The 13,314-nt window shown below is 35.0% G+C and overlaps 1 protein-coding gene across 2 annotated transcripts; it reads right to left on the bottom strand.

Moving 5' to 3' along the window:
* Window positions 1-5,337: 5,337 nt before the first annotated feature.
* LOC18445996 (BTB/POZ domain-containing protein At5g66560) lies at window positions 5,338-12,993 on the bottom strand. 2 transcript variants are annotated; one of them, XM_006856122.4, is made up of 4 exons: window positions 12,886-12,993; window positions 12,623-12,692; window positions 9,959-11,383; window positions 5,338-6,022 (listed from the first exon to the last, which is right to left on the bottom strand). In XM_006856122.4, the coding sequence occupies exons 1-4, from the start codon at window positions 12,921-12,923 to the stop codon at window positions 5,435-5,437; spliced, it is 2,121 nt and encodes a 706-aa protein (XP_006856184.1). In that variant the 5' UTR covers window positions 12,924-12,993; the 3' UTR covers window positions 5,338-5,434. The 2 variants fall into 2 exon arrangements, with proteins under 2 accessions (XP_006856184.1, XP_020530316.1); XM_020674657.2 differs by lacking the exon at window positions 12,623-12,692.
* Window positions 12,994-13,314: the final 321 nt, after the last annotated feature.

Here is a 13,314-nt window from a genome sequence, read left to right as displayed (position 1 = left end):
CGTATCATTCTGCCAAGGATGTAGATCACAATTTGTGTCTGCACCACCTTAAATTTGGCCTTTTTGTTGTGGTTGATGCTGTATTACTTTCTATGTTGTTGCTTTGAGTTTAAAATTGTTTTCTCATGGCAAGTTCATGAGATTTAGATGCACAGCAACTATATTGGTATCATACTTGCTTATTTTATCATCAACATGTGTCATGGGGGAAGGTGCTATATGTGATTTGATATGGTTCATCGAGTGGTTGAGACTTGAGAATAGTGTTTTAGGTTTTTTTTTTCTTTTTTTTGTGGGTAGTTAGTTTTTTAAGGTTTCATTCTTTTGAAGTCCCATTAGCGTAACTTGCTGATAAGGTACTCAGTTGAATATTAATGTATTGGGCAAGAGATAGATAGAGAACTAATGCTCAAAAAAGGAAAAATGAAAGAGAGAGAGAGAGAGAAAAGAGTGGGATCTTAGTCCGGGTTGTCAGGGTGGGGTGTGTCATCATGCATGCCTCCCAAGCTCCAAGGTTATCATTCAACAAAAAAAAAAGACTAGGGAGAGAGAGAGAGAAAGTAACTTAATTTATGATAAAAATGTGGTAAAAGGTTTCTGTTAGCTGCCAACATTTACAACCATTCTCTTTCTCAGGCTTCAGACCGGTAATGGTCCGGTTAGAGAAAGAAAGTAGCTAATAATAAAAAATGAAGAACTCGTGATTTGAAACTTTCATCTCAACTCCTACCATGGAAGAGTTATTTTTAGAAAAAACTCATTGTTTGGTCAATTTTCAATATCTACTGGATAAAAATTAGGAATATTGGGGACTGCATTTTTACTTTTTCAGTCCCTGAGGTATAAAACATCTTAAAGATTGATTTAAGATTGATGCAAATAAGTGGTCCAATTAAAAATAATTGAAACTAACTGTTCAAATATTTTTTTAATAGAATTATTAATTTTAATTTTAAAAATTTATTTATATATTCATATTCATCATGTTAGAGATTACATGTCCTTGAAAATTAGGTCCAAAATCCATCTCAAAAATAGAGTTTTAAGACGTGACTCACTTCTACATGGACTTAGAGAAACCGGCCTAAAAAATTTTAATGAACAGTTATAAATAGGTTACTCAAATTATTAGCAAGACAATTTATCATATAGCGTATCAAATGAAAGAAACTAATTTATCAAAGAACTCCATAAGTTAACAAACATGGGAAAGCAGATGCCCAAGATGTTTTGTTAAAATTCTTTCAAGCACAAAAATGATTCCGAATAAAAATATTTTTCCAAAAATCAAACGTGCTCATGAGCATTAGAACTCATTAGCAAGTCAAAGTACTCTAGTAGGAAATGCCCATCACTGGTCTTATCTCACACAAATTGAGCAAACTACTAGGTTGTCACCAAAAATAAATAGTAATCTAGGCTAGCTCTTCATCATCTGTTTTTCATTGGATGGTCGAGAGTGTATTAAATCAAATCGATTTGAAATTGTAGGCAGGTATAGATCTAAACAAGGCATATCTTATGAAAAAAATATTTTGGATAAAATAATTTGATCAAAATAACCCTATAACTTTTAAAAGGTATTTTGGTCAATTTATTTTATCCAAAATTTATTTTTGTTAAAATTTTCATATGCACCTTGGTTAGATTTATATAATGAGGTTATAATCACCACTATCCATTAGATTTGAAATTTAGTGGTCGATGAATCAATGTTTGGGCACAGAGTCCAAAATAAAAAAATTTAAATATTGTAACACACTTTCATTTATTGTATTTCACATCCAATAACTAAAAGTGATGGTGACCACCTTATACCAAAACTGACCAGTCTCATAATATACAATCACTTAAAATAAAATCAAAAGATATAGGTAGATTGTTAAATAGCTCATCTCTTGTAGACATTTGGATATCAATATGAAAAATATGAAAAAGTTTATATATGGTTGCAACCTTAAAATGCAAAATCAAGATATGCCTAAAAAACCCCCCTATAATTAAAATGCAAAATTTCGATGTTGAAAAACCCTATAATTGATCATCTCGACATGAAAATATAAAGATATGTAAAAAAAAAGATTTGGTATAAAAAAAATAGAGCATCTTACATGACATTATTTGGACGGTCAATTTTTCAGGATTTTCACGTGTGTATTGATCTATTTAATTTGAACCATTTCTAGAGTTCAAAAATTTGTAATTAGAGATGAAAATAGATTACCATGCTATCCTAAGAATTTTTTCACACCAAAATTTGATCTTATATAAAATTTGGAGGTGCACCTACTTTGATTGTTTAATGTTCCAACCTTATACACATTACAACTTAAAAAATAAGAGTAATAGCTTAAAAATATATAAAAAATTATTTATCTTATTAGTTAGTCCAATTAATAAAAAAATAATTACAAATAACAAAAATAATAATTAAACCTAAATTTTGATTTGATTGGACTGACCAACGTTCACACTGACATATCCTTATTTCTCAATAACAGCACCTAGAGTAGAATTCCAATCCACCGCTTATATCAAAGAATGCGTCCTATATCAAACGAAATTTAGCTGAAATCGAAAAGAAGAGCATTAACTCTTATTTATGAGCCTGATATTTATGGATGGTGCCATTGACACAGCATTAACGAATGAAAAGAGCCTCACCAAAAACAGGGTGGACGCCACCTTTCAAACAAGGGCACATTTATGATTCATGTGCTTTCATTTACTTATACAGGGTAAAACTCCCAAATGATATCAATCAATTTATGAGATCTCACGGATTTGAAAGTGAAAATGTCTAAAGACCTTTGGTTTTAAAATTCAATGGGTATTAAAACTGAAAGGGTGTTGCAAAGCACAATTTTAAATTTTGCCTCAACATGTAATTCTTTTATAAGAAACCTTACCAAGACTTGAAAATTCACATTCAACCTTAATTATGATTTAAAATTATGAAAACCATGCAAAACCAAACATATCTATAAACACTTAAAAATAGTAAAAATAGACTACTCCAAATAACTTATTACAATATGCATTGTTTTATGGCTTTTTATTATTATTATTATTATTTATATCTATACTCTTTCGAGTTCGAGATGATCAAGTACAATGTTTTTTTACTTCAAAACACTATTTTCTACTGAATTTTTTATATGCACCTTACTTCTATAGCATAAAGTCGCAATCTTATATAAACGTTTTTTTCCAAAATTAAAATGGTCCACTTGAGCGAAAATATGGAAAAGTCGCCGTCTTTCCCTTCTCTAGAATGTGAACGACCCAAGAGAAAGTATGTGGGGAAAGGAGTGTTCTAACACCTTGTGGCGGTTTGTATCGAGAATTTTTTTATCTGGGTTTGAATTTGGCAAGATGGTGATCTAGGTTTTCCCTAGAAGCAAATCCGGTTTGGAGTTTTAATGCACTTGGGGAAAGTATAAATAAAGAAAAAGGTTTATAGATTAAAACGTAGAATTTATCATCTCCAAATCAAAATGAATGGATATGAAAAAAAATTTAAAAATAAAAAATTTGACTCTAAAAAATAGTACATCATGTAACACATTATTTGGACCGTCTATTTTAAAAAAATGTATGTGTTTATAGATCTGCATGATTTAAACATTTTTTTGAGTTTAAAATTTCATAATTAAAAGTAAAAATAGATTTTAAAGTAAGAAGGTTGCGACCTCACGCAAACCACACCCATAAATCGGGTTTCTATTATTCAGTTCTTACTTTTAGCCCAGGCACCCCCAAGCCACCGTTTTTAATCATCCGTAGCCATTAGATAGGAGAAAGAGTGTGATCCAAAAATTAAAAAGACAAATAAAAAAATAAAAATAAAAAGTGTGGGAAGTGATTGATCCGAACTCCCAGACAAACTCACTGCTTTGGAATTTAGGGTCTATTGGACATCAAATTTATTTGCGTATATACTCATCTATGCAATAAAAATTTTGAAATGAATTTCAATTTCTAGGAGAAAATGTGGAAAATGAGTTCGCCATTTTCAGCAAAGGCCACCCAAGAAAAAGCTGGGACCAGCCCACTAGTAAGCCCAACGTTTCAGATTGACCGTCACAACATCATCTCATAATGTAATTTTAATATTTTTTTTGTAAATCCAAATCACATGGAAATTTAGGCATCCATCATTTTCATCAAGGTGCTCTTAATAAAAATATTTAAAAATAATTTACAAAAAAATGACCAAAATACCATGAAATTTTCAGGGGTAATTTAATCAATTTAATTTTTACGAATTACGTTTTTTATATTTTTATTAGATTCTCTTATTTTAAAGAATAAACACTCAAAATTTCAAATAATTTGGATTTGTAAAAAAAATTAAAAATACAAAATACAATCATAACCATTATATTGACCCATACTGAATCTAGGTCATTGGACTTACATTGTAATTGTTAGCTAGTAAATGTTAGCATTCCCATACTAAATTTTTGTGACAGGAAAATGAAAGAATATATATATATACAAAAATTCTCCCAATACTTGAAATTATTTTCTATTTGAATTGCTTTGCTTCATAATTAGAATGTTGGGCAAAATTATAACTCAATAATATGGGATATCTCTCTATAGTTGTGTTATGGAGCTCAACTTACGTTGTAGCCGCAACATTATAAGACGTTTTCAAAAAAATCTTAGTTTTTAAATTGTCCTACGGACACCTCTCTCTCTCAATAAATTGTGTTAGACGCAACTATATATATATATATATGAAAAAAGTTAATATAGAACCGAGGCTTTACACAATCGACTTTGAGCCTACTACAAAAATTTCACTCGAAGAAGTTATTTTGATGCCCAAGTATCCTCAAATTGATCATCTCAACATCAAGATGCATCAAGTTTTGAAAATAGTGTACTTTGTAATGTATTTTTAAACCGTTAATTTTCAATATTTTCAAATTTTCATAGATCCATCAATCTACACTATTTTTGAAGCTTTAAACTTTATAAATAAAAATGAAAATACATTTTAAAGCTATCGCAAATATTTTCAGTATTGAAACTACATTCCTCAATACTATTTGAAAGTAGGCTTTAATTTGATTGTTTGGAGCCTAGGCTCTATACAACACGAACCCTATCGATATTGCATAACCGAACGAATAACTGCTCCTTATTACCCCAAAAAGGCAAAAGAACTGCTCGTCCAAGTTTCAGTTTCTCACCATCCATTCGTCAACTAAGCCCCTGATAAACACAATTAAAAAAAGAATAAAGTCTTTTAAAAATATTAAAAAAATTACCCACCACCCAATAAAGATTGAAACCAACATAATGAAGAAATTAATGCTACTAATCTTCCAAATGATGACACTTGCATCTCATTCCAAAAAAAAATTTGAAACCTACTCGATAAAATATAATTAAAGAAACTTAAAAAAAGAAACCACACGCGCTAAGAAAGCGAGGTTGAAGTCGAGGTTCGAGCGTGTCGCCCCTTGGCCTCTATCACTGTCCCCTCGTGCGAATCACAAACCTGCGTTTTAAACTTGCACCCAAACTTTTTCGTAAGTGACCCCCAAGCCCCGTTTTTCCCGTCTACTTTCGCGCTGAGTTTTGGGCCGGAATTTCCCTTCTTCTCGCCGGCAAACTTACCGATCATCTCAATAGCCTTCCTCATAGTCGAGCACTCTCTCTCTAGCTCTTTGACACGAGCACTCATGCTGTCCATATCAAGCCGCAAAACTTGGTTCTCACGCAGAGCGGCTCGCCATGCTTGACCGGAATCCGGCGCAGGAAATTCCAGGTTTCCTGCAGGCTGGCTTGGAAAAATTAGGTTTCCGGCGGGTTGGCCGTAACTGAGGAGGTTTCCAGCGATGACATGACGGAGCTGAAGTTGCTCAAAGAAGAGGACCTGGACTACAATCCTTAATGGGAGGCGCTCGTTTTGGGCAGCATGTGTGCAAGCTTCTAGGGTTAGCTTCTGACAGTCCATTACTGAGCATATCTTCTCTCTTTCTTCCTCTGATATCAATGGATGAGCCTGAAAACTTACAGAAAGGAGTTAGTTTTTCGCAATCAATTAGAGTTCATATCGTTTCTCTCTCTTCCTCTGCTATCAATATATGAGCCTGAGATTTTAGAGAGATCAGGTTTTTGGCAATTCATTACCGATCATACATTTTCTTTCCCTTCCTCTGGTATCAATGAATGAAGGATGAGGTTTTCACAAGGCCTAGGCTTTATGAAAACAAAATAAAGCCTCACTTTAAATCCTCTTCCGGAAAGTACTTTCAGCAACAACAACAAAAAAAAAAAATTCTCTACCATAGCTCTCAAATCAATTTCCAATGGGGCAATAAAATTTGAAACTAAAAAAATGATGCAAATATTGCAGAACTGCAAATGTTTTGAAGGTAAAATAAACAACCAGCATAATTCGTTACGATATATATTATTTTTGGAGTTTGAAATCAGAATTTTTTTTACAACTATGATGTTCGAGTCCATATGATCAATGTCGAGGTTTTCTAAAGCTTGACTTGCAATTTTCCATGAGTTATGAAGTGCCGATTCACCTATTTTGATAGGGCCGCAAACCATTTTCCATAAAGGAATATATAGTAGAGAGAGAAGAGTATGTATGAATCAGGTCCAACCGAAACTTTCGGAAAAATTGGAGTAGCTCCTTAAAATTTTGCATAAAGAATGGGCCATCCAACTAAGAGTTTTGAATATGGAAATTTCGAATTTATTATAAGACTACGAGACGAAATTTGCTTGAATCTCGGCATAATTTCGGCAGTCAGCGATTAAAAACTTATTTAGACAAGAATCGTAGACCTTCGGGATTTATCTGATTCCATGGAAAACCTTTTTGCATTTTGTAATGACATGAATAGTAACCAAAGTGACATGAAGAAATTCCGCTGGAATTTAGGCTGAATTTGAGGTTTAGAAGTGGAATAAAAGGAAAAAGAAAAAAAACCGGGTGTGGTTTGTAAAGGTGCGCACCTTTAAAATTTAACCAAAGATGTAAAATCCATGATTAATATTAATTATAAATTTTATAATATAAAAAAGGCATATCTATACACTTAAAAATCTTGAAAATAGATGACCCACATAACTCGCTCCAAGATGTGAAATTTTTTTTAGGATGGGTTGAGAATCTATTTCAATCTCTAAAATAGCTCAAATCAAGTAGATCAAAAAACACATGAAAATCTTGAAAATGGATGATCCAAATGATGTGTTGCAAGGGACACTACTTTGCATAATCGAATTGTTTTTTTTTTCATATTTATACATCTCAATGTCGATATGATCAATTAAATGGGTTTTAAACATCCAAACAACCCTTTATGATGGATTTTTGAGGTGCATTTTTAATTCTACATGTTAAGGTTGCAACCTCATAAACTTTTGTCTTTTTAAATTTTTTTTTTTTAAATCTATAGAAATGTGGAAATGTTATATTATTAGACTATTTATTTTTTATATAATGAGGTCACAATTATCACTTACCGTTAGATTTAAAATCAAGTGATTGAGGATGTGGAAATGAATTTTTCGAAAGTTGTAACATACTTTCATCTAATAAATTTCACATCTAATTGCTAAAAAGTAATTTTGACCTCTTTGTGCTAAAAATAAATTGTCACATTATATATAATCCTTATACATGTACTTATCATCTATACTTGTCAATTTGAAAGTTTTCTGACTTCATAACAATCGTTTTTACAGGATATTTAGGGCACCTTCTATCTTATAGGAGGTGGATCGATATTCAACCTTCATTTTAATTTCGTGCACTCTCCGAATATATAGCCAAATGATCCGAATTTCAAAAATTTGGCCAAAATTGATCGTAGGCTTGTGGGTAAGTAAGCCAACGGCCCTTCGATTTAATTCCTAAACGACAAAGAGTAAGGGTATGGCCACAAGCAACGCAGCGTTGTTCCCTAAATGGGCCTCGAAATGTACGATCAAGATTTGTTCTAGTGAAAAGTATCAATCAATCAAACAGTCCGACGTGACAGGACCCGCGTGTTCAGTAAGGTGGGTAAACCTGCGGTGCGCGGGGAAACTTTAAAGAAAGAGCACGTAGAGCACACTCCTGCAGGAGCAAACTATATATTTGATCTCGTGGGTAAAGGAGCTAATTGTGTTTTTTTATTTTACATATCTGGGATCCATTAAAAAAAAAAAAAAAGAAATTGCATTTTGAGTGACGAAAAACTTATGTATACCATCCAAAATTTGGAAATTCACTATTTAATCTTTTGGATGGAGGACCCGGGGAAATTTATATTCGATGGATCCCACCAACAATCTTATGAATAAGGCCAAGGACCAAATAAAAAAGGGGTTTATTTTGGAAGGGAGTAGGTTTTCCACAACTGTATCTTTCATTTTATTCTAAAGTTGCTGGCAGTGTTTTAAACCTTGGAAACCCAACCCGGGTCACCGATTTAGATGGGGGAATCAATAGGGACCGAACCACTTTCGTGATAGCATGGGTACCGAACAGCTTCCCTCTAAAACCCCCCTATTTACATTCTTTTTTTTTTTAAGTTTATTTGATAATTCTTTTAGATTTTTTTAGATCCCCGTAAATCCCCACTTCATAAAACCTATTTTCATTTGTATATTATTTTATTTTTTAACATTATATAAATCATTGATTTTAAACTAATCCCCAATCCAACGATCTGATACGAACCGCTGAACCGCTGATCCAAGTTTTAAAACTATGATGGCAAGCATTGATAAAGTAAAGCCTAGCGCCAACTAAAGAGAGAGTAAAGCTGAAGTTCCATAACACCTGAAAATGACCTCTTAAGGCAAAAGAGACAGAGCTCTCCCCCTTTATCTATGTGGAAATCAATTTTTGGAATATAGAAAATGGATATGAATCCCAAGAACTTTAGATTGACTTGGAAATCGAGAAGAAAAGAGGAATGAGTATGGGAGCTAAACGAGCCGACACCATTGAGATTCAAAACATACAGAGGTCAGTTTCAACTGTGAACGTATCCCTGCAGGAATACAAACTTGTCCTCTTTTTCCACGAAATCGTAAGGGGCAAAATTGCAATTCAATCCCAAGCACCCTAATAACCACTTGATCCAGGACTCCCTAATCTCCAAAGATTACCTAGGCTGATAAGATAGTCTTCGACAATTTATTTTCTACTTAGGATTGAAAACTACAGTTTTAAGCCCAGGTCTCAACGACCGTTCGAGAAAAAAGAGTGCGGGTTTGAATCCGGCCCAATTTAACCAAGTTGATCCGAGTGGGCTTGTTAATTCCTGAGATGGGGCTGTAGCTGATTCTGGACTGGGCTCGCCAATTAAGGTATGGTAGGGCCGGCATTAGGCTGCCCGCTCTACCATCATGGATCAAGGGTAGGGCTGGGCCAGGCATGGGCCCGTGTCATGATAGGAGTAGCCCAGTTCGCCCCCGACCAGCCCCACTAGGGCTAGGACAAGGTGGCCCAGCCAGTTACCAGCCAAAACAACAACAAAAAAAAATGTCAAAAATAAAACATACTGGATAATCGACAAGTTCCTATAGTGAATCATGGCTGGTTCACTACAACAGTTCTTGATAACCTGAGCAATTTTCGAGTCCAGGACCGACCGAGGACATCCCATGTCCAAATTAATATTGGGCACATAGAATGGGCTTGCCCATTCTCAATCCAAGTTCCATGAACTTTGTTATCCTCATCAAAGTTTTTTTTTTAATTAATTGGGCCAACTTCACGAATCATGGTCCCTGCTCTATTAATGGTCTTAGGTCATATAATCCTATATCTTGTATATTAAAATAAAATTTCTTAAAACTTTGGGGCTTATGCGTCTTCCATCCGAATCTTAGGTTTTTCTAACCCAACTTCTACCAAGATTGGCCAAGAAAATAAACAAAAATTCATATAAAAAAAAAATATGTGAAAGCGAAAATTCCGTACCTTGAGATAAACATCTACCGCTCGATATAACCCATCATCGAACACCCTTGCTTGATCAGGAAGAGCAATGGCCAAATCATAAAACTTTTCAGGCCTCAAATTCGCATCCGATGCAACCTCAGCTAAATACCCATCGATCAATTTACCAACCAAAATCAAAGGATTTCTAGCTGGTGAACCCTCAAACTCTTCCTCTTCCTCTCCATCTCCATCTCCCTCTTCATCTTCCTCTTCTCTTTCACCAGCCGTAGAGGACCGTATATTTCTACGACCCTCCAAAAAATACCCTAATATTCTCGCAACACACTCGATATCATATAAAGTCTCAATCAAATAAGAATAACTAGGAAGTAATAGATCATCTAAACTAGCTTGGTGCAATTTCATTCCAATCCTTTTCTCGATCGTAGCTCTACAAAACTCTGATGTGTTCAATATATTTGCAGTTCTAAGCAACCCAAACAAGAATTTGGTATTGGTGTCCATATTAGCATTCGTATTTGTATAAATTGGGCCGTTTTGTGTAGGTAAGTGGCTCACCACCTCTTCTAAGAGCTCCCTTTGCTCTAATTCAGAGGCTATGGACCCCGAGGAAGTAGATGACTGGGAGTAAGAGGCACGATTACGGCGTTGAAGGCCAGGAATGAATTTTTTGGCATAGCAAATTAATGAACCCTCTAGCGTTTCAGAGCTCAGGCCTCTGGTTTTCATGGCGGAAATTAAGCGTTTGTAGAAGGGGAGACTCAACACTGTAACCTCTTCGAACCACCAGTCTGGTTTGATGGGGTTTCTTGGTCTTAGCCCTGTTTCGATCCCATTCCATAAAATGGCTCCTCTAGGGCTTGTAATTCCCTGTAAAATGGCACCATTTTGCTCTGTCACAGGCCAACCGAAGAGAGATGGATCAGAAGAAGCATTCATAGCAATTGAGTCTATACATTTCTGAACTATATTTAGGTTTTCAGCAACTGGTATGAGAGTTTCACAGGATTTCAGGGCTTTTACTGAGTCCGTGAGTCTTTTGAGGACTCTCTGGTTCAAAAATGTCTCTGTTTTTGCAATGAGATTGGATTCAGAGAACTCTTCTGTCATTTCAAGGTACTCAGCTGAGCATCGAAGGGGGGCCACATTTGAAGCTGAAAGCTCAATTTTGACTCCATAGCAAAATTTAGCAGCGAGCTCAAAGGCTTCAGAACCACCTGGTAAATCAGGAAGGGAGAGCACACAAGCTTCCTCTTCTTCGTCTTCTTCATTTTCATCTTCTTCTTCCTCTTCTAGTTCAGAGAAATATTCTTGATCTGGTGTTTGATGTGGGTTTTCTTTTCTGGTTTGGGTGGGAGGATGAGATGAGGAGGTGGGTTTGGGATTCGCTTCTTGCTGGGATATGAGCCTGTGAAGCCTTCCGCTTCTTGACAACAAAGGGAACTGCACAAAGAGAGAGAATTGATAAGTTTTTCTTTGATTTTGAAAAGGCTTAACACTTTTCGCTCAACGAACTCAAGAAATTTAGAGAGAGAAAGTTCACGGCTTTTGATTTGAAGTTGCAGGACGATCCTTTCTAAATGCCCAATTTGTGTATGGAGAGAGAGAGAGAATGGTTAAGTTTTACTATTGTGAAAATTGTGCATGATGCCATTTTTATCGATTAATGCACGAATATTTGTTGGTTGTGTAACTTTCGTTGGAAGATGGTGGACAAAATTTTCGTTATTTTGTTTTCAATGAAATGGACAAATTCAAAACTAGCGATGAATTGAAATTCAATGAAAAGAAGATGGCGCCAAGGCCCATTTTTCAAACTAGCACGCCCCCACCTCTCTCTCCGTAGACCATGAAATATTAAATTTTGAATAATGGGAAAAAGGTCTTAAACTAAGAGCCATGTGGACAAAACCAAATAATTTGGAAGATAATGCAAAAATGCGTCTTGAAAACAGGAGGAAGTAGTGGGGCATCACCACTTGTGCGTGTGTCTCCAGCCTTAATTAGGTTCGCTCTGCCCCTTTCGCATGACGAAATTTCGGTCAAAATCTTTGCCGAAATCATCTTCTTCTATCCTCCATTCCAGAGGAAGTCCAATCAAAATTTTAACATTATGCAAAAGTAGAAATTAATTATCATCCGAGTACGTTATACGCAGGAAATGATTTTATAGGATCCTCAAACCTACTGAAATTTCGGAATTTCATGTTTCGGTGTCGTCCAAAAACCAAGATAACAAGGATAAGAAGTCGGAAAATAGTTTCAGAAATGAGAAAACTCTCTCGTTATTTATAACAGTCAAAATAAGCGTTACGTAAAAAAGAACAATTATAAGAAAACTGAGGTGGAAATCAGGTGGCTATCTCTCTGGTTTTTTGGAAAAGGAAATCAAAAGATTCAGCAAAGGCGAAAAGAAGCTGACCACTTTAAAAACGGTCTTAATTCTATGATTAATTAAAATTTTCTACCCCACATAATCACACACTCTCTCTTCCCTTCTCTCTTTCTCTCCCTCGGGACGTCATGGCTGGAAAGCTTCAGAATACTCCTCTCCCTCTCTCTCTCTCTCTCTCTTCAAGAGCCCTCTTCGTAATAAGCACCAAGTCTCTCTCTCTAAAAAGGAAACTGCAAACGCCAAAATTTTTTAGAAACTGCATACACACCAAGAAAGCTTTTAATTACCTTATGGAGATGAAAGGACATGCCTTCTACTTCGATCACAATATCGCTGGGTAGTCCAGTTGTACAGAACCTAATTAATATACAAACTTTTCATTAAATTTTTCACTTAACTCAAGGGCATTGCCATTAAATTCACAGAAAAATACAAAATAGAAGGAAATGGACATATAAACTATAAAAAAAAAAGTAATGAGAATAGGAAGGAAAAGAAAAAATTGAGAAAAAAAAAAACGGAAAGAAGAAGCATGAAATGGAGGACTTACCATGCCTGGCCTTTTGATGCAAGCTTCTCAGACGCCATTTTCGTTGCAGATTTTATCGTCGGCAATTTATTCTCAATAAAACCATTAATTTTGTCAGTTTCGGCTAAATTTCGGCTATTTCCCTATGAAATTTCAGCGAACTCTCTGCTTCAAGCTGGTAGTTAGAAACCGAACAAGAGCAGCACCGAGGCTTTTAATGGAAGTTAGGGAACCATTAATTTAGGAGAAAACCAGAGAAATTAGGGCTGAAAAGGCTAAGGTTCTTCAAAGCTTAAATAAGAACCAGAAACTTTGAGGTTTTCACTGTGCAAAGGCGGCATAATAAATGAAACAGAGAGCTTTCACCTAAAATCTTCGACAAAGGTCTCTCATTAAAGATAGGCGATCACAGAACTCAAAGTTAGAGCCCGCTTCTTTATCAAAATACAG

The sequence above is a fragment of the Amborella trichopoda genome, chromosome 13 (genome assembly GCF_054954075.1).
Source record: "Amborella trichopoda isolate Santa Cruz 75 chromosome 13, AtrichopodaSantaCruz75HAP2 v2.0, whole genome shotgun sequence".
Taxonomy (NCBI): domain Eukaryota; kingdom Viridiplantae; phylum Streptophyta; class Magnoliopsida; order Amborellales; family Amborellaceae; genus Amborella; species Amborella trichopoda.
This window is presented reverse-complemented; position numbering and strand designations above follow the sequence as displayed.

What these genes read in the sequence shown, in the direction of transcription:
- LOC18445996 (XM_006856122.4), bottom strand. Translation starts at nt 12,923, where the DNA reads ATGGCGTCTGAGAAGCTTGCATCAAAAGGCCAGGCATG. An exon ending in GCATCAAAAGGCCAGGCATG is followed by an intron (nt 12,693 to 12,885) that starts GTAAGTCCTCCA and finishes TATATTAATTAG; the next exon opens with GTTCTGTACAACTGGACTAC. An exon ending in TGTCCTTTCATCTCCATAAG is followed by an intron (nt 11,384 to 12,622) that starts GTAATTAAAAGC and finishes CTCTTTGTGCAG; the next exon opens with TTCCCTTTGTTGTCAAGAAG.